General features: G+C 38.9%; 2 protein-coding genes across 4 annotated transcripts; one reads left to right on the top strand and one right to left on the bottom strand.

Moving 5' to 3' along the window:
- Positions 1 to 3: 3 nt before the first annotated feature.
- On the bottom strand, positions 4 to 18,606 carry saxo4 (stabilizer of axonemal microtubules 4). 3 transcript variants are annotated; one of them, XM_079858875.1, is made up of 13 exons: positions 17,224 to 17,322; positions 16,533 to 16,656; positions 15,352 to 15,469; positions 15,081 to 15,225; positions 14,925 to 14,961; positions 14,859 to 14,885; positions 14,670 to 14,749; positions 14,432 to 14,497; positions 14,211 to 14,297; positions 14,035 to 14,115; positions 12,721 to 12,815; positions 12,239 to 12,340; positions 4 to 71 (listed from the first exon to the last, which is right to left on the bottom strand). In XM_079858875.1, exons 2-13 carry the CDS (start codon positions 16,642 to 16,644, stop codon positions 26 to 28), a joined length of 996 nt encoding a protein of 331 aa, XP_079715001.1. In that variant the 5' UTR covers positions 16,645 to 16,656; positions 17,224 to 17,322; the 3' UTR covers positions 4 to 25. The 3 variants fall into 3 exon arrangements, with proteins under 3 accessions (XP_079715001.1, XP_079714999.1, XP_079715000.1); XM_079858873.1 differs by lacking the exons at positions 4 to 71; positions 17,224 to 17,322 and adding exons at positions 11,882 to 12,152; positions 18,241 to 18,606 and having other exon boundaries at positions 14,859 to 14,961; XM_079858874.1 differs by lacking the exon at positions 4 to 71 and adding an exon at positions 11,882 to 12,152 and having other exon boundaries at positions 14,859 to 14,961; positions 17,224 to 18,432.
- On the top strand, positions 3,700 to 6,800 carry lrrc10b (leucine rich repeat containing 10B). The gene has a single exon (XM_079858871.1). The coding sequence runs from the start codon at positions 4,653 to 4,655 to the stop codon at positions 5,880 to 5,882; it is 1,230 nt and encodes a 409-aa protein (XP_079714997.1). The 5' UTR covers positions 3,700 to 4,652; the 3' UTR covers positions 5,883 to 6,800.
- Positions 18,607 to 20,981: the final 2,375 nt, after the last annotated feature.

The raw sequence follows: 20,981 nt of genomic DNA, 5'->3' as shown, positions 1-20,981 counted from the left end.
GACTCAGCGCCGGTCTCGCGCACCATCAGCCAATAGGAGGAGAGAGAGAACTTTGGAAGGGTGGGGAGAGCCTGGAGATAAAGAAGAGTTACTCAGGTTCGAGGACCACATCGGCAAAGTGTAGTCATACTGTAACAATGCCTGCGAGTTTAACAGACATTTAATGTAATAGTTCTGCATTAAAAAGCTGTTTATTGTTACTTACCCAAACAATTACAGGGCAAAAGCAAATACCTCATCAAATTATGTGTAATAATACAGTGATATAATGTGGAATGAACGAGATAATAGTAGCCTACATTTTGTATTTTACTCTAAAATACTGAAAAAAAGACATGCATTATCTATATTCTGCTATAGCCTATTTAAAAAAGAACTGTAATATAGTTTTGTCTGTGTGGATAACGCTTTGTCTATTTTTAATAGCTATGTCTCATTAAGAGTTTTGACAAACTTAAAATAATTTAAATTTACAGCATCATGATTGTATCAGTTAATTATGAATACAGCTCTTATATAATATATGCAGTCACCAAAATGCCCTCTGTAATGCCACAAACCGGCTGTCAGTGGTTGCAATATGAATTCTCAATACAGATATTAAGTACAGTTCCAGTATTTTACATGTTAAGACTCCTTTACTAAAGTTTCTTTGAATAAATAGGCACAGATTGGTGACTGATCAGACTGTTAAAACATTTCAAATGCGAAAAAAAGAGAAGAACTTTGGACTTTTCCACGCAAAGAAAACACCAGACTTCTTCTGAACCTGCGTTTATCTAGAGCTGCATTTACCATCCTTAATTTGTATCATGGCTTTAAAAGTTGTATTAACATCTATGAAAAGATTCTTCATTGTCAAGCATTTATTCTCTGATAATGCTCATGATAAAATAAGATAAGATAATTAGGTGCTCATAAATGCTCAATTTAATGCAGGTACAGAGACTCATAAAAGGACATTTTGCAAATGCAGCAAAAATAAATGAATGAATAAATAAATACATTTGGGAAATTACTTTCTCTTTAATTCACAATTTCTTTTAAATGTTGGCAGACCTTAACATTTTTCAAAATTAGAAAGAAAAATCTCTATATACCAGTAAACAAATATTTTAAGTAGTTTAGGGTATATCTTTACATTTAAATATTTCCAATCCATTCAATAAACTGGCATAATGTATACTGTATGCAGGCGATCCATAATGTCATATTGACCTGAAAGGTTTCAAATGTGCCAAAACCTTTGGCCTACATCATGGCTGTCGGGGCAGGACAGATTATAAACCTTATAAATTTGGATTATGCATGTTAATTAGGTGACACACCTTTAGTAATCCTAATCCCAGACAGCAACATAGTGTCGGCCCAGATCCGGCCCACATCTGGACCGTGCATGTGGATTCCACACGTACCGGAAGTGGGTGGGATGGGCCGACACTATGTTGCTGTCTCTTGATTAAGGACTTCTTTCTATTTTTTAAAACGTGCTTTAGCCTAGACATTGTTGTTCCTAAATGCAATCATGCAGAAAACCAGTTGTAATGGCTGGCCTACATTCATAAAGTTATGCAGGCAGATGGAAGATGCAGACATTTGATAGGCCTAGTTTTAGGACATGTTTGTCCACTTCAAACATTAAATACTGAATCAAATGTTTTGAGTAGTTTACATAAAAGTGTCTAGGAAGCAAAACACAACTTCCAAAGGATGGATAAATCAGGAACTAGTTTGCAGCTCCGATGAGTGTGCATGGAAATCACTGTTGTCCAAAACTTACACTGTCCTCTGTTCACTAAAGAGAGCTTGTAAGATCAAAACATGTGTAAATAAAGTGGATAAACTTTTCAAAAACCTGAACTTTGCGAAGTCCCACCGATTATTAAAATACCAGTGTTTAAAGTCGGCATGAAACGGAAGTTGCGATAGTCTTTTAATCCCCATATCCGAATGAAATGGCTTCCCGAACAAGAACAACTGTAAGGCGGGGCTTGATTTTGCCCATGGGGAATTGATTGGATGGTTTGATGGTTGTGGTTTGCTATTGGTCAATCTCATGTGAGTGACAGTTTGTTCCGCATTCATCATCAGAGAAGAGAATAGATGAAGACTAAGTTAAGCCATTAGGCCACATGCATTAAAAAAAAAAAAAAAGATGTGCACGGATAATCATTTAGAATAAATACTGCAATATTCCATAAAAAAAAAACAACAACAAGAACTGTCCGTTTTGATTTCATGACCATTTCATAACTGTAAATTGAAAATATATGGTTGTGCATTAATTAGAAAAAAACTGAGGAAACTTCAAAAGGATCTCAAGCATAATAATAATAATAAAAAAATAATATAGACTGATCTCTGACCGATGAATACCCGATGGCAACGCTCACCCTCAGGTTCACAGGGTCTGTGACATGAAGTGGCCACTAGGGGGGTGTGCTGCTCTGACACCGTGGAACATCAAGGCTGAACTTTGATGCATTACATCAACACTTCAGCAGAAAAACACTTATATAGGGCACAGAGTGATTCAGACACTTATCAGCATGTGCAACACCACAAATCATAATTTGAAGACGCTATACTTTATAATGCACTCTGTACTAATAGGACTTTTGGTAAGACTAATAACTTCATCAATAATCCAATAACATTATATAATGCTTTGCAGATCAATGGTTCATAGTACTGTATCCTATATAAAATTTTGAACAGCCTATGTATGACATGAACAGTGTACAAGCCGGTCCATTGAGTGGACTTCATTCAGATATCCTGTAGTTTTGAATGTTCATTCCAGAGAAGAACAGCTGAGAGTGAATCATCTCACTAAAATTAGCAGTTTGTTCAGCTTAGTTCTGTCCTCACTGTGCAATACATTTATTTATTTATTTTTGTGAAGATATTATGCAATTATGCACGTCCTGAGCAGCACAGAAATTTGTTTCGGATGATTTGAACAGTTAAAAACAAAAACAAACAAAAAAAACACTAGTTTTCCTTTCTCTCCACAAAGGATTTTCTTTGACTTTTATTTGTTTTACTTCCATTAATTCTAATATATTTCCTTAATATATACTTATGCTTTTCATTTGTCTTTTTTAAAAAAAAAAACAATCTTTTTTTATTTATGCTTACATGTCAATCAATATATCAATCGTAACATGTTTATAAATATGTATTTTAATATTTTTAATAATATTTTAAATATTAATGCAGGCTAGTTAGTTTAAACCCATTAATAATTTATTAAAAATGAAAAAAAAAAAAGAAAAAAAAATCCAATCACGTTTACAATAAATATACGCATGTTTAATATAGGCTATTAATAAATGAAGACTTCAGATGCAAAACGTTTTTCTTTAATATTAACATTTTTTATCAGGCTCCTATGTTTCTACCTAAGTGCCGACATTTCTGAATGGGCTGATGCTGGGATTTAGTGAGTCTGAAGTCAAAATATTTGATGAACGTATACTATGTGCGGAGAGCATTCACTCAATATTATTATCTCATTTTTGACATAGGTGGCTTTTAGAGGCTTTTGCATCGGATGTCTTCATATTTTATACATTAAAAAATAAATAAAAAAAATACGTTTCTCTATTGCATAACGTGAACTTGGAAGAGAGGAATTTGACCGCCTCTCTGTCCCCCCCGGAACACGTGACAATCGTGTGTAACTCGCGTCGCATGTCCCTGTTTTGGTTGCTAGGGGAGAGAGAGACGGTTCATGGCAACGCTTTATGCTGAACTCCACACACACACACACACACACACGAGAGAGAGAGGAAGAAACGCGAGAACGGCTTTGATCGTTGGAAAGAAATAGGCTACAGAAATCGAGTCTAGCGCTTCTGGAAACTTTAATCATCTTGACATCTCCCAGAGGATTTTTGTCTGATTTAGGACCACGCAAACCGGAGTTACAGTTGGACATCATCGGTTCGGTTCACATTGCCGCCGGCCAGGTCACATCAGCGAGTGAACGAGACCGGGATCCACAGACCGGGCGGCCGGGACAAGAGCTGCGTGTGTCGGCAGAGAGAGGCTCAGCGTCAGCCTTCACACAATCAAAACTGACAGACTGAAACTGAAAGTTTGTGACTGTAATGTGAGTCATTTGATGCTTTTAACAAACAATATATATTAAAATAAATAAATTAATAAATTAACTATGAAAACGGGACGTAATATTGGCAGCTACTTTGACACTCATCTGTTAACTTCTGAGTTCACATTTCAGAGACAAAATTAAGCTTGATTCCTCTTACAGTTATACTTATTTTTACAACTACTACTACTATTATTACTATTATTATCATAATCTGTTTGATAGCATGTAATTATAAAATATTTGAAGCAATCCACACACACACACACACACACACTCAGAATGCCTCCTTGCTGGTGTCACTGCCGTGCTTGCTGACGTTGGAGCTCATTGTACTGGGACTGAGGGGAAGCCGCCTGTAGTCAGAGCACCATGTGTCGCTGTGCTGGCTCTGTCACTGCCGGGTCAATCCTACTGAGTGAAACTGACACGGGGAGGGGGGGCCAGCCCCACAGACCGCCTCACCCTCTTACCCCGTCCTGAAACACACTCTCACCACACACACGGACAAACGCCGGGCTAGCCGGCTGAGGGTATGGGCAACTCGTCCCGAAAAGAGGCCGAGGACGAAGGAGGAGAGGAAAAAGAGAAGAAGGTTAAAGAGAATGGAGATGAAGAAGAGGAGGAGGAGGAGGAAGAAGAAGAAGAGGTCGTGGAGGACGAGGAGCTGCCTCTCGGAGTCGACGAGCTCTTGGCGAGCGGAGATCCCGTTTTGGACTTGAGCTACTACAAGTTTCGCCGACTTCCTCGTCAAGTCCTGGATCTGGAGTACCTGGAGAAGCTCTACGTCTGTGGAAACCGCCTCCGCGACGTCCCTAAGCGCATCACGCGGCTGCAGGGTTTGCGAACCCTTGCACTAGACTTCAATAAGATTGAAGACGTTCCCCTCTCTGTGTGCAAGCTGATCAATCTCACGTGTCTTTACCTGGGAAGCAACCGGCTGATGAGCCTCCCGCCGGAAGTGAGGAACTTGCAGAACTTGCGTTGCCTCTGGGTGGAGAGCAACTACTTCCAGCAATTCCCCAAGCAGTTGTACGACCTTCCCAATCTACGCTCCCTGCAGATTGGGGACAACCGTATGCGCACCCTTCCCTCGGACCTATGCCGTATGGAGGCCCTAAGAGGACTTTGGTTGTACGGAAACCGCTTTTCCGAGTTTCCGCGAGTGCTCCTCAAAATGGAGCAGCTGGAGATTCTGGACATGGACCGCAATAAGATATCAGAGTTCCCAAACTTGCATCATCTTCCTGCGCTGCGACTCTTCTCCTACGACCACAACCCTGTGAAGGAGCCTCCACGTGTAGGGAAGGAGGTGCTAATCGTCGGGGAGGGGGCTGAGGAGGTCTTGCAGGCTAGAGAGAGAAGGAAAGAGGCGAAAGAACGTGCCGAGAAAGAAGCAGAGGAGGCGGCGGCCGCTGCAGAGGCGGCTGCCAATCCAGTCATTCACGGGATACTCAAGAAACTCAGAATGAGCTCCGCCCTAAACTTGGCAGTTGCTAAGGAGAAAGAAACAAATGGGTCGGTTCCGTCAACAGCAGCGGATGAGGATGGACTACAAGATAACGAGAAAGGGGCGGAGCCTGAGAGACAAAGTGTGGCGTTTCATGAGGCAGAGCTTGGGTATGAGGATGACGGATTGGAGTATGAAAGGGAGGAGCTAATCTACGAGGGGGAGGGGTATGAAGGCTACGAGGGGGCGGAGTTAGAGTATGAGAGAGCCGAAATGGATTATGAATATGAAGAGGAGGAGCAAGAACAAAATTGATACTTGCACCTCTTCAATGGGTCATGGTAGTCTACTTATGTCTGCAAACAGAAATGCAGTTTGTTTAAGCAGCCAGTTTTTGCAATTCTGTGGTGAAGATGCTTCACACTTCACTCATCTGAAGTATTACTGCAAGGGTTGCAGGTTCAATCCCTAGGATGAACTGGAGAGGAACTAATTGAGGCCCTGATAATGGCACTTAAGTTACCCCAGAATGCTTTATGGGGTAAAGAAAGCGACTGCAAGTCGCTCTAATAAAAAAGCATCTGCTAACATTAACATAAACATTACATTGATGTTATTGATTGGAAAGTCGAAGGATGTGTTGAGTTTTAAAAGAATAGTTCATCCAGAAATGAGTATTCTGCCATCATTTACTCATCCTTGTGTCGTTCAAAACCTGTATGACTTTCTTTCTTTTGTGAGAAACAAAAGAGGATATTTCACTTCCTCTCAATTTGGCAGAGTATCGGTAACACAGTTTCTCAAATACAGCTAAATATAGCATCACTTAAGACCCCATGAATTAACTCTTTGCAAATACGCAATAGTTTTTTCCACACAAGTACAAGTGAGTGTTGCTATTATTAGAAGGCATTATTGTTGACCAGATCATTGCTGCAATCCTCAAACACAGGACTCTCTTCAGTAATTACAGGGTTTAAGACTTGTGATTTGCAAAAATCAACTGTGAAGACCTGTGAAACTGCACAACTTGCATCAAAACTACATTAATGTGTGCTGTGTATTTCTAATTAAGAGCAGGACTCAGATATTTTTGTTTGTGAGTGTGTGTAAGAGTGTCTGGAACTCTACCCTGACACGAGTGTACTGTTTATAAGAAACTTGATGCTGCAATTGCAGCGATGTGTGTGTGTTGGTGAAACCAAATATTCTCTTATTAAATAACCAATGAGTTTGTCAAACATGTTTCAATGATTCATGTCAAGTCGGACTCTGATGCCAGCCCTGACTGGGACTGGGCAATTAAGCTATACTTTTTCTATATACTGTATATATATATATATATATATATATATATATATATATATATATATATATATATGAAGAGTTCAGATGCAAAAGCTTTTAAGTGCCATCTGAAATGTTCTTCTAGAATTATCATTTTTATCAAGCTTGTATATTTAAGTTCAGTAATTTAACTTAAATGACAATTAATAGGTAATTTTCATTGCCATTTAAGTGAAATTACAGAACTTAATTATACGAGCTTGATAAAAATTGATAAAAATGATAATTCTAGAAGAAAATTTCAGATGGCACTTAGAGGCTTTTGCATCTAAACTCTTCATATATATATATATATATATATATATATATTACAATACTTGATTTTTCCAAAATAGATTCAAATGTTCAATGTCAACATTAAAACAAAGTAAAAATCTAGTTACAATTAAACAGGGCATGTTTTCAAATTAGGCAGGATTTTCGCAAAATGAAATTGTGATTAATAACAAAATTTAACACGACAATTTTTACTAAAAACATAATATAATGCAAATTAATAGTTGAGTAATTTTTTGGAAGTAGACTTTGGAATCGATTCATTGAAAGTGATTCAGAGAAATAGATAAAAATGAATAAAATCCAAGTGATATTCACAATGTCACCAGAAAAAAAAAAAAAAAAAAAAAAAACAGGAATAATTATTCACCAGGAATAATCCCACGCTTAAGTTTTTAGAAGGCCAATTAAGTTTCTGAATTGAGATAGTTTCCACTAAGAATCCTTGCTGTCTGGCAGTGGAGCAGAGCTGACATGATCTGAGACAGATGGGAAGAGCTAGCCAAGCTAGCACTAGTAGAAGTAAACGTTCTCTCTCTTCTTATGCTTGAAGGACTCGATGTGCGAAAGTCAGAGGAGGCGTGCAGACAGAAGAGAAACATCAGGGACAGAATAGTAGTGGGGGTGCGCTCCATAAAAGGCCTGGGTCGTTAGTCAGTGATGTTTTGGGAGAAAGACTGAGAGAGAGCAGCACTTAATGTGTAAATGATGAGGTCCCAGAACAAAGACAGTAACAGATCCAGCAGGTTTGTGGGTTGGGTGATGGTATAAAAATGAAAATAGTGTTTAACACCAAATTAACACTGCAAGCAAGCTGTGACAATGCAAAGCAAAGTAGATCACTCCAACAAGGTCTCTTCACTGCAAGAAGATGTAGACAGTTTTATTGATTATGATGGGCAATCTTGGAGAGGATTTTCAAAGAATAACAACTTGTGTCTGTTCACCACACAAAACTGCTGTTTAAATTCGTAAAAATTCATCTTTTGTGTCATACTTTCTCAAAAATCTTTGTTCCAAAACACGCAAGTGAGAAAGAAGAATTAATAGAGGTCATCTGTAGAAATCACTGCCCTCTATTTTGCTTGTTCCTCATTTGTTCATTCTTTCCCTCCGATACTCTATTCCAGTCACATCTGCCAACTCTCTTATTCTAGTCAAGAAGTGTGTTTTCATTGCTCTTTCCTCCTCCTTCCCCTTTTCTTCCTTCATCCATCATCGTGCTGTTTAAACTCTCTCTCCATCTCCTGTCGCTTCTCATCTCTCCCTGAAAGAGTGTCGTATCCCATCTGTTAAAATATTTACGTAACGCTATGAGCCTGTCATTATTGCTGCGAAAAATCTGAAACAAGTGTTTTGGCACAACCTGTGACGGGAAGTGGAGAAAAACGTGTCTCCGCCCAGAATCCACTCCAGAATCAACACAACCCATCACGTATTAGCAAATGTGCATGGCTTAGGTGTCTTAAAAAACAGCCAGTTTTCAATTGGCAAAAACCTCTTTATCCAAATTGGCCAACAAAATACCTACAGTATTTTATTGTGAGATCTCAGATGTAGGTCATTTACTTTGAGCAAGGCAAAAGGACTCAAGGCTGGCAGATCAAAATAAAGGAATGTCTTTGCGAAGTGAAACTTGGCTGTTTCAAAGACACAAACCATTTGACGGGATGGGTTGTGTTGACTCTTTCAACTGTGGAAGACATTGAACAATTGATCAAAAAGTGATTTGACGGTTGCTGAAGTGTTGCAATTTTGGTACTTCAAGGTAAAAGTTTTGTTAAAACTTACCATTTGAGGTATTTACTAACAGAGAATGACTATCAGTATCCGTTTGTTTAGTTCAAGCCTCTACTTATAACGATTGAGAATACTATTTCAACAGCCGTTTATGAGCACTATGTATTTATATCACACATTTAACTCACTTTTAAGAAATTCACACTGTACACTTCAGTCCCCAGGCTCACGGCATCCCAGACAGCAATAATTTAATGATTCATAAAAGATGAATCACTGTGTGGCGATCTGAGTTTTCAGTATAGATATAAAAGTTAGGATCATTATTTTTCAGTATTATTGAATGTACATTAGAACTGTTTGTTATTTGGCATTTGGTAGAGCATTTGGTCCCGGAAACAGATCCAATGTCAGCGGATTACAATTGCTCAAACTTTGGGTTGGTTGATTCGAACAAACCCTTAATCAATTTTTTTTTTGCTTAACTTGTGGTTCTGTGTTTGTGTTACGAACATGATTGATACCTCAAAGTTGCTTGGTAGACAAAAAAAACCCAAAACGATTTGAAAACAAAAAATAGCACAGAACATGTCTAATAATCTCTCATCTCAAAAGATTTGATTTCTTATTATATGACATCTTTAAAGGCATACTGTAAGTCTGGCTCAGAGATTTTGGCATAGCCGTTAGTCCTGGATTCTCATGCGCCAAGTATCGAGTATCCGTGGAGCGGCAGAGAGCTCTGACACAGTCCAGGCCTGAGGAGAAGAACATAGTCTCTGTGCTTAATCATTTAGCAGCTTACTGCTAGTTTACGTTAACGCCATTCTCCCAAGGTCAGCCGCATAGCAAGCCGTGAATGAGCACCGGACTGCCTCTGCGGCGCTTGAAACTTCATACCCTTGTTACAGGCACTCACAGTAATATCTCTGTCACTGCCAGATCTCAGCAGAAGTCATCCTGTGTCTGAAATGTAATCCGAGCCATTGTGACAGCGTGTCAGCACATGAGAGGAGGGGCCATCATGGTCCAGCGCGTAGGATTTTGCTCCTAAGTAGGGCATGTTTGCAAGTTGGTGGGTTTTGCACTGTAAGCCATTAAAAGTGGAGTTGCAAGGCTAGGAAACCGCAGTGTGAGAACTAGATTTTCAGATTTACTTAAGAAAATGTGTGCGCTTATTGCCTGAATGTTCTGGGTGGTTGCTAGGGTGTTGCTATATGGTTGTTACTGCATTGCTAAGGTGTTATACGTGGTTGCTTAAAGGATTAGTTCACTTTCAAAAAAATGTTTGCTGATAATTTACTCACCCCGATGTCATCCAAGATATCCATGTCTTTCTTTCTTCAGTTGAAAAGAAATGAAGGTTTTTGAGGAAAACATTCCAGGATTTTTCTTCATATAATGGACTTCAATGGCAACCAACTACACTAATGTTCAAAGGTTAAAATGTCCGTCTCAATGCAACTTCAAAGTCTCTACACAATCCCAGTCGAGAAATAAGGGTCTTATCCAGCAAAACGATCGGTCATTTTCTAAAAAAAAAACGCATTGCGTCATCACGTTGGAAAGGTCACCTGTCACGTCATCTATCTAAGTTATTTGTCTGTGTACTCCGGTTCAAAAAGGTAGGGAAGGGCGAAAAATGTCATCTCATTTTCTCCTTCAACTTCAAAATCGTCCGACATCTTTGTTGTAATTTATTATTATTATTATTTTTATTTTTTTTGTGACCTTTCCAACATGATGACGTAATATGTGGCGCATCTCAGAGATGGTACAAGACGGGCATTTGTGGTTAACAAGTATATATATATATATTTTTTAGAAAATGACCGATCGCTTCGCTAGATAAGACTCTTATTTCTCGACTGGGATCGTGTAGAGACTTTGAAGCTGCATTGAGACGGACATTTGAACCTTCAAACCGTTGGTTGCCATTGAAGTCCATTATATGTAGAACAATCCTGGAATGTTTTCCTCAAAAACCTTAATTTCTTTTCGACTGAAGAAAGAAAGATATGGATATCTTGGATGACATCGGGGTGAGTAAATTATCAGCAAAACATTTTTTGAAAGTGAACTAATCCTTTAATGGCCCACCTTGAAGTCTATGATATTTTGATCTCTAGATATGAGTTTTGTTTTCCAACCATTTTATCTTCTACCATGCAAATTTGAGGTTTCCTCTACGTCCATATAGTGTAAATGGTGCAGCAAATGTCAATTACTGTTTAATACTAATATTTAGCGGTTTGTTCAAATCACTAGACTGAAGTATGAATGATAATAACTTTTTGAATTAAATTGACAGCTAATGCTCAAACAGCTCATTTTGCTGCCAAACAGCAACACATCAGCAACCGTCAAACAACTTACAACCACTTTAGTCACTTTTCAATGTTTACATTAAGCACAGGCTAAAAAGACCAATCCCTATTCTCCCTTTCTTATGAGGATTATTAAGGATAATGAACGATCTGCCTGCGTGGGAGAGTGAACATTGGCCCTGAGATGAGAGAGAGAAGCTTACACACATGCAAACAACAACCTGAGCGGGGACCATAACTGTGCCCATATGCCAGCTACTGAGCTTTCAGTTGGTGCCACTCCTCTCCCAGCATGGCTAAGGGCTTGTGTACATAAGTCGTGCATACAGTACATGTGCGTATCGGGTGTATCTATCTCAATCTGCTGACCAGGTTTTTGCATATGACAAACATTCCTGTTCTTGCAGAAATCAGAAATAATTTTGTTGCTCATCACTTTTTTAAATGACTTGCTGTCAAAATGATTGCTGATTTTAATTATTCTCGGCTCAATGCATTCAAAACAGTGTGTATCCAAAAGTTGTCATCAGCTGGTTGCCAATGTGCTGCTGTGCAGTTTTTAAGGGTTAAGAGTGTTTAGCATACTGATATGCGGTTGTTCGTATTCTAGGTCCAATCAAACGTGGAGCCCCTTTTCAATGTTTTATTGTCTTCCAGGGAAAAAAATGGAAATTTGATTGCTAAAATAATCTCAGTGTTTTGACAGTCACTAAATGAAATACTTATGTATTAGTATGATCAATAGTTTTAATGATGCTTATAAACACCTCTTAATATATAAGCAGTATAATTTTGAAGATAAAGAAATGATCAGGCTAAAATTGACGGTATTTCGTTTAAACCAATATTTCAGATTTATTGTGAAGCCAGGGCATTATATCCACTAAGATTATACCTGTGTGAAAGAGAGAGACAGAGGATATTATTAACAAGTGTTTAGCTGTACATGAATGACAGATGCACACGTGTTGATGTGTGTACCTATCCCTGTCTCGTCCACTGTATCCGCTCTCTCGGTCTCTCTGTATGCCTCCTCTCATCCACTCTGATCTCTGCTGCTCCACTGATGATTTGTCGCAAAACCTGCAACATTTATAAGGATGAAAAGAAACCTTATTTAAAACAACCAGGACACACTCATACCCTCAGCATCCAATCAGAATACACTTGACCCCCCAGCAACCAATCAGAACACATTCATTCCCCCAGCAACCAATCAGAACACATTCATTCCCTCAGAAACCAATCAGAACACATTCATTCCCTCAGAAACCAATCAGAACACACTCATTCCCCCAGCAACCAATCAGAGCACACTCAACCCTCTGGTTTGAAAGAATAGTCCACAATTTCATGCAGTAGTTGCCGCTGTCTACAGGGCACAGACAGTCAGTTTAAATAAATGAGCAATCAGTTTTGCCAGTCAAGTACCAGGAACACACACAGAGACAGACATGACTCACTTGCTTTGGTAGTGTGTGAGGAAGTGTTGCGGGTCGGCTGGTGCATGTGAGAGGCTTGTGATGTTGGGGGCGTTCAGGACGAATCCTGATGAGCCCTGTAGAATACAGAACAGACAGTACACAAAACCATTGTAGAAATCCCTCTCAAAGCGGCAGCAGCAGCACACCAAAATATATTCGATTTCCAATCATCTTTTGAGTGGATGACTATTGTTGTTGAGGTGAGACGTGTTATCTTTTGAGTGCTTTTGCAACATTAAATCGGAACTTGGCACATAACAGACTTCAAAATAGCTTTTCTAGAAGAACACATTTTGCTCAGTCTTTTTTACTCGTAAGACAGATTAATTGCAGTGCATCCACCAACATAATTTACAGATTTTCATCACTCTACTGTCATTCCAAACCTATAAGACTTTCTTTTCTCATATGTTAGACAGAATGTTTACATTCTATAATAAAATGGTATAGTGTCCAGAGACTGTCAAGATCCCAAAAGGACGAACAGCATCATAAAAGTGTCCCATGTGACTCCAGCACCATGCTTAGCAATCCTACACCTTTTGACCGATGAATTTAAATGATTTCACCATGAGATTTTCAGTCGTTCAAAATTAACATAACTAGAAATGTTTATTGCCGATAGATGAAACTTTCCATGATATTTCCAGGTTTCCTATGACTGTCAGAGCCCTGCATAACACAAGGTGTTTGGTGACGTGACCTGATGTGGTATATATGAATGTACTCAAATATGGATACGATTTGAAAGCTGCAGAGGAGGAAAAGATCGAAAGAAAGTAATATGGGTTTGAAACAAGGGTGAGTAAATGATGACAGAATTGACATTTCTAGGGTGAAGTATTCCTTTCAAAGGTTATTCATTTAAATCTACAAACAGTCATAGCCAAACAAATCTAGAGGGCTAAATATTAGGGCTGTCAAACGATTAATCGCGATTAATCGCATCCAAAATAAAAGTTTGTTTTTACATAATACATCTGTGTGTACGGAGTATAATTATTTTCTATATATAAATACACACACATGCATGTATATATTTAAGAAATATTTGCATGTATATACTGTGTATATATATTTATATTATATATAATTTATATTATATATAAATATTTTATATATAAATAACACATTTTCTTAAATATATATATATGCATGTGTGTGTATTTATATATAGAAATAACTATACTCCGTACACAGACATAAATTATGTAAACACAAACTTTTATTTTGGATGCGATTAATCGTGATTAATCGTTTGACAGCCCTACTAAATATATTAGTTTTATTTACCGTCAGCCCAATGGACAATCTAGTTAGAGTAGGTCTAGTCTTCTGTCTGCCGTCCTCACTAAAGCCACCCTGCGGAGAGGCCTGTGGGCAAAACATACAAAAACCCCTCCTGGTCAGAGAACTTGATGTTGTCTTAATAGAATAGTTTATCTAAAGAGTGAAAGAGAGGTACTCACTGATCCGGTCAGAGGTCTCTGGGTGTCTCTTGTATATCCAGTTTCTCGAAGTGCACGTGAGGCAAGTTTTGGTAATGCTTCACTGCCCTGGTACACACACACACACAAACATTAAATACGCTTCAAACTTATTCAGCTGATGCACACTATAAAAATCACATGAATGTGGTGATGTTGATGGAGGGAGTAATAGCAGAGAATGAGAGAAACAGAGAGACCACCTGTAGGAAAGATCCGGGCAGGAAGTCTGTCCTCGTCACACTTTCCTGTATCCTGCGAGCGTCGTCCTGACAACAATCATCACCCAATCAAAGCAGAGAGTCAGTGTAACAATGGAAAAAGGATTTGATTATGTGACACTCATGAATACCACATTAGGAATTATGGATGCGTGCAATTAAAAAAAACGTCTTGACAGTGACTTTGCCAACAGAATGATGAACTGACACACACACACACCATGTTAATGTGTTGAGGGAGGAAGGTGTTTGGCTGTAGATTGGATCCCTCAGTGTATCCGCTCTCTTCTATGGGTCCAACTAAAACACAAACACAGTGGTCTGAAACACCTAGAATGCAACATCAAGAACTTTTGAAACTACAAAGAACCAAGTTAAGAAACCCATTTTTTAAAACCACACTACTAACCCAAAACTCTGAGGCGGTGAGGATTGCCTTTATATTCATGCTGTGAATATACGTGGCCTTTATATAAAGTGCCTTTATATTCAGTCTGACGGGACGCTGCTCTCTGAGAGAGAGAGAGAGAAAGAGAGAGAAAGTCAAAGAACAATGAGGCCAGGGTGAAGTGACATGGCACGGTGCCTTTGAAACCTGCTGCGTTTCTATGTGTGTGTCTTTGGCTCTCACAGCTTTTGGCTGAGCTTGGAGCTGCAAATATCCACTCTCTCTGTGTCTGGACCCCGAGCAGGCCAAAGACTCCGTCCCGTCGGGCAGAGCCAGACGCTGGTAATGACGCTTCGATTGAGACTCAAAACTGTCCAACAGTGAGAGACTAAGAGAGAAGAAAAAGGCAAAAAGTGTTTGTCTAAAAATGATTTAGTGAGGTGCAAAAAGGTTTTGGAGTGCATGTGCAATTTCACGCTCACACACACACACACATACACAATCTGGGCCATACCCAAACTGTGGATTATCATGGCGGTCCAGGCTGGAGCTGTAGTACAGAGCAGGACGGTGGTTGGCAGAGTAACCTGTCCCAAAATGATGGCCTAGACATGGCTGGAATAACTCCTTACCTGGATAAAAGAGGACACGACTCACGACAGATTCAACATCTTGTATTCTACAGCACAAATATATCTTACAGGATATCTACAGTGGAACTAATGGGTTCACACGACACCGCTTTCAACTAAAAACGGAAAATCTTTATATGCGTTTAGGCCGTTTATTTACACGACAACAGCATTTTGGGGGCCTAAAAACGCAAACTTTTGAAAAAGGGTTTCAAAGTGCAATTTTCGAAAGCGATACCGTTATTGACCGATATTGTAGGGTTAACTACAAAAATGAGAATTTGTGAAAACAGTTACGTCATTACGTGTTCAGTCTATAGGCACGTAAGTGTTTCTTTACAAAGTGACATTGCCACCTACTGGCCTGGCATGAATAATACAGCGTTTTTAATCGCGTGAACGGGATCGCTTTTATTTAGCAAAAAACACAAAGGAAAAATGTTTTGGTCTTTAATACATCGTTGTCGTTTAAACATACCCTAAGGATGCACCAAAATAGATATTTTGGCAAATAATTATTTTTATAACTGATATGTCAAATCTACACTAGAGTTTCTTTTTTTAATTAAGGTATAATTTAGGTCACCAAATTTTTTTATTTTATCACCCATGTCGTTCCAAACCTGTATGAATCAGAGGTTTTATGCTATATATGCATCATAAAAGTAATCTGTATGACATATACATTATATTCACTGATATAATTATTCACTTGGTCCAGGTTTGATGTTTAAGACTGTGATGTTTCCACAAAAAACAACATACAAGTCTGAAACAACGTAAAAAGTGAGGAAAATAATAATAAAAAATGTACTCGAACTATTCTTGCTCCGATCTAGAGTTGTTTTTAAGTAAGGAATCAAAACATTATAATGTGCGGTAGAAAAGATTGATGGCTGTTTATATTTCAAAATGTGGCATAGAAAAAGTCTATTGTTTCAAATTGGAAAAAATGTGACCTGATATAATCTGGCTTCAGAAGCAGTATAAACAGGCCAATGTCCATAATCATATGTAAACACACAAAGACTGAATCTAAGATGACTGTGTTGTGTGTTATCACCATAAGACTGTCTGAAGGAGGTGCAGTATTGGTCGAGGCCAGTGTTAGTGGGACGCCCCTCTGGTCTGCCCGTCCCATGCGAAGGCTTGACAGCACCCAATGGTCCAACCATCTGTAACTCTGACTATAACCCAACACAATACACCACTGCTCAAACACACTATGATAAATGTATGGCTGACGTGTTGTCTTATTTTAAATACCATACTGGGAGAATTACTTTGATATAAACAAACATTCTCCAGTACAGGCTCTGACTGAAGTCACATTAACACTAACCTGCAGATAAAACATATACAATGTCTGGCTAAAGATTTCATCACGTTGAAAATTTCCCATGGTTTTACAACAAAACAAACAAACAAAAAAAAAAAAGTCGTTAAACCATGGTAACCACACATTAACCAATGCTTTGCTACACTAACCATAGTTAAACCATGGAATTAACTGTGCAAAAATACTACACTTTTACTACAATACAAGTAAACCATGGTTAATTTTCGTAAGGATATCAACTGTTATTTACCTATTTATCTTAATGGCGTCATTTAAATGCGCACTTGATGGGTATTATTTTAATCATGAAACAATAACTACTGATATTATAAATATTTTTGCATGATTTAAATAACTTAACACTTAATAAAACGGTTCGTCCGTTACCTGTCGCCCCTCCTTGAAGTAAACATACCTGTGCGTGTCGTCGCTCTTTTATCCTCGCGCTCGTTACCAGGTAACCGTTACCTGGACAATCACAGACGAGCTCGTCACGTGACACGTGTGTGACAAGACCATGGACAAGACGCGGGAAGGTGAGGTAACGGCTTTACAGTAGGCCTACATTGCACTACTGTTTGTTCAACAGCAAGTTGTTTAAATATAATATTCACATTCAATCTTCAGCTGGAGGAGATTAAATGTAAGAGACAAACTCGATAGCGGAAAGGGACACTTTCACGGCCTACGAATCCATCACCACATTAATATACCAAGCTATTATAGATACGCTAAAAAGCGTGCACAAATGTATTTTTAATTGTGTGCAGTATTCCCATGGAGAGAAGTTTTGAATAGGATCTTCCTAGTTCACAAAATATTAATAAGAATGATAATTAATTAATCTCAGAAACTTCATTGCGAGTTTAAATTAATTAAAAACAAGATTTACTCTCTGCTCCTAACATAGGCCTACTTAATAACTGCTTTAATATTTTTCTTGCCTCTTGAGAATTTACCTGACATATCGAGCATTATTGGATATTATCCAGCGTCACTTTGACAGACTTTTAATCAGCACAGATCTTGGTGACTGTCTGTGGATGTATGTGACCACATGGTGGCGCTGTTGTGCTGTTCAAATAAAGCACTGGACTGCCATCTGCAGTCTTGTCACTTTACGCCCTTTGTTTCACATCATCATATTCTATGTCTCATGATGCACATATGTCTTTATGAAATATTCACTGTGTTGAAAGTGTGCTTATTATTATCAGGTCCCAGACATACTTAACAACTCCTGTACAGTCTGCGTGGCCCTGTCCGTGTCACAGCTGAGGTTATTTGCATAATCACCACGTGAGTAAGGCAATAACACGTCATGACATTAACATTACTCTCCGCTCTGGAAAGATAAAGTCAAATCCATCATTACGGCAGCTATCAGGACGTTCCCGCTGTCCACCTGTCTCCCACATTAATTCTCTCTCACCTTCACTGAGAGGGCGTCGTCGCTCCCATCTCCCAGCGAACGAAGGCAAAACATTGCTCCTGTCGCTCTCCCGGGCGTTTATTGAGCGGTGCATGTAGGCATGACTGCCCTTGCGAATAACGCCACCGTTGGGTTTGCTCAAGCGGCACGGTGATGTGTCCGTGACCGAAAAACTGTCTCCTTTCTGCAGTCAAGGTAAGTGTTTACCTGCCGGAGGTGATCTTTGGCCCTAATCTACACCTTTAAACTCCAATGCATTTCTGAGTTGACCCAGAATCTTGCCCCCCCTTCAGGGTGCTGACCAGCATAACCACCTCAAAAACAGCTTTGCAAAACACTTGCTGGTTGTTTGTCAGGGCTAAATGTGACGTCTCCTGCAAGCTCAGAGTTGGGTTCTTGGCATGAAGTGCCATGTACAATTTCTAATCTATATAAACTTAACATGAAAGGTGTTCTCAACTCATTTTAGGCCCGCATTGTGATGCATTTCAAAGTAAAATAAGATGTTCCACTCCATACCAGGGTTGCATTGGTTAACTATTGGTTAAAGTCCCCCTGTAGTCATCTAAAAAACTACCAATTTAAACTTTTTTTCCTTAAAAATTTTGTTTCTTCATGCCTTAAAATAGCTTGAATGCAACTCTACACCCTTGTCTCATTTAGTATACGCAGTTCTATGAATATGCAAATGAGCCCCACCTCCACTCACTCGCTCAGCTCATAGATCCACTCGTTGACGATCACACGTTGATCTGATTGGTTACAAGGTAGTTTGTGACGTCAGAAACACCAGCGATTTCAAACTGTGTTTTTGAAACTGTCTTTGTTTTAATGCAGTTTTAAGGAGAAAATACTCAGCAATGCTGTTGAATTATGAATTTACACATGGTTTGTCTTAAAGCTTATTAAAAACACCACATAGACACATAAACAACATTAAAACCTTGATTTTCACCACAGAGGGACTTTTATTCAGTGATCTGTGTGGCCTAATTGACAGCAGTCTCAATGTTTTTTTATTATAAATAAGAATTACAAAGTGCACAACAAGACTAGTATTAGGAAAAGCATACATTTTGATTTCATGTTGACTTTAAGTAAACAACCTTTATCTAATTCTTGTGTAATTATAAGGATGCATACTAATATGATCTAATATTATTTGAGAGACTATATACTTTTAAGAATTTATTTGTTTTATCACAGGACCTTTTAAGTGCAAAAAAGCTAAAAGTGATTAAATATAACATAAAATATATGCTTTCCCTACAGTACATTCATATTACCCTACTTTTAACCTCATAAATGTTCCTGGACATGTTATTTGTCAACTGTCCAGCTGTATTTACAGACAAGGCCAGCGTTTTGAATTTGCAGCCTCATGCTAATTTGGCCGTCAGTCATATCCGATAAAGTGTCGAGTGCAGGCAGAATGTCACACTCAGACCTGGACAGGAACATTGTGTTCAAATCACTGACCCAGAAGCCATTTACCTTTAAGTTGGCTTAGCTGATCTCCTTAGTAAAGACTGGCACGGGTGATTGACATCTGCCACAAATGACCACTGCAACAATCTGTCTTTGACATTTTCAACTAAGAAAAAAACGATGGGATGTAAAAACAGGATTATTTTCCCTCCTCAGGCCCAACACACTCACTCTGTTCCAAAACCTACTGAGATGCCAACAGCGTCAGCATTTTAAGGCGTCATAAGTGTGCAAAGACCTTTCCAAATGTGCCTAATTTTAGCCAAAGACAGAACAGCATATACCCTTTGTGGAGAAGACAATACCAGGATGCATTACAATTGTATTATATTGCAATTCAATACTGAATAGTATTGATTAAAAAAAAGAGTGTGTTTTAATTTTCGCCATTATCTTAGCAACAATTACTGTAATCAATTGCCAAATCTCACATGTGGAGCACTGTATTTTGTGACGCACAGCGTTGATGCTTAAGGCTACGTCTACATTAATCCGGATAGAGCGCATAGACGCTCCACACTAGCGTTTCCCAAGAGTTTCTCATCCACACTAAAACGTCAGAAAATGCTACATTCACCTTACAGCGCATGCGTAAACCCTCATAAAAGCCCACTGAGATGATACAAACAGAACAAGACATAATCACGCAATTCTTCTGGCAGGATCATTTTATTCAGCAAAATATCACCATTCACTGATGAGTCCAGGTCGCTCTCACTCACCGTTATATGTTTGGTCTAAAAGAAAACGCAACTCTTCTCATGTATTGCAAATGCGAATGAATCTTCTGTCATCTTTGCAGGACTGTGATATGAAGAGAGTGCAAAGTAACATATCTTAGCAACTGTGTGAAAGTGAATAGCACATAACATGCACTATATCGGTATAAACATGAACATCTATGGGTTCAATATGAGTCACATGACTAAACTTACGTCATCGTTTTCAAATACCTTCGTTTTCACAGTCCACACTAGCCTAGAAATCTAGACGCACCCTAGCGGCAGCAACATTTATTTTGCAGCCAGTGTAGTCTAGCAACTCTCCGTTGACTTTCGAGCTAGAAAAACCAAACTCTAGTCAGGCCAATCAAATCGTGTATAGAGTCGGTGGGCGGGCTTAACATAATGACGACAGAGTTGTGACGTTTCTGCGTGAATTCCCTGCTACTTGAAAACAAAGAAGAGCTGCTGCTGCTGTCGAACAGCGGTCTTTCGAATCGGCTTTGGCTGCGACTCTGGAGGACTTGGAGT

The sequence above is a fragment of the Squalius cephalus genome (assembly GCF_949319135.1).
Source record: "Squalius cephalus genome assembly, chromosome: 23".
Classification (NCBI taxonomy): Eukaryota; Metazoa; Chordata; class Actinopteri; order Cypriniformes; family Leuciscidae; genus Squalius; species Squalius cephalus.
Note: the sequence above shows the minus strand (reverse complement) of the source record. Positions and strands in the feature narration are given on the sequence as shown.

Coding starts and splice junctions, on each gene's coding strand:
- lrrc10b (XM_079858871.1), top strand. CDS start 4,653: ATGGGCAACTCGTCCCGAAAAGAGGCCGAGGACGAAGGAGGAGAGGAA.
- saxo4 (XM_079858873.1), bottom strand. CDS start 18,294: ATGTTTTGCCTTCGTTCGCTGGGAGATGGGAGCGACGACGCCCTCTCA. Junction 14,962..15,080: donor TCCAAGCTCAGCCAAAAGCT/GTGAGAGCCAAA, acceptor TCTCTCTCTCAG/AGAGCAGCGTCCCGTCAGAC. Junction 12,816..14,034: donor GATTGTCCATTGGGCTGACG/GTAAATAAAACT, acceptor TGTATTCTACAG/GGCTCATCAGGATTCGTCCT.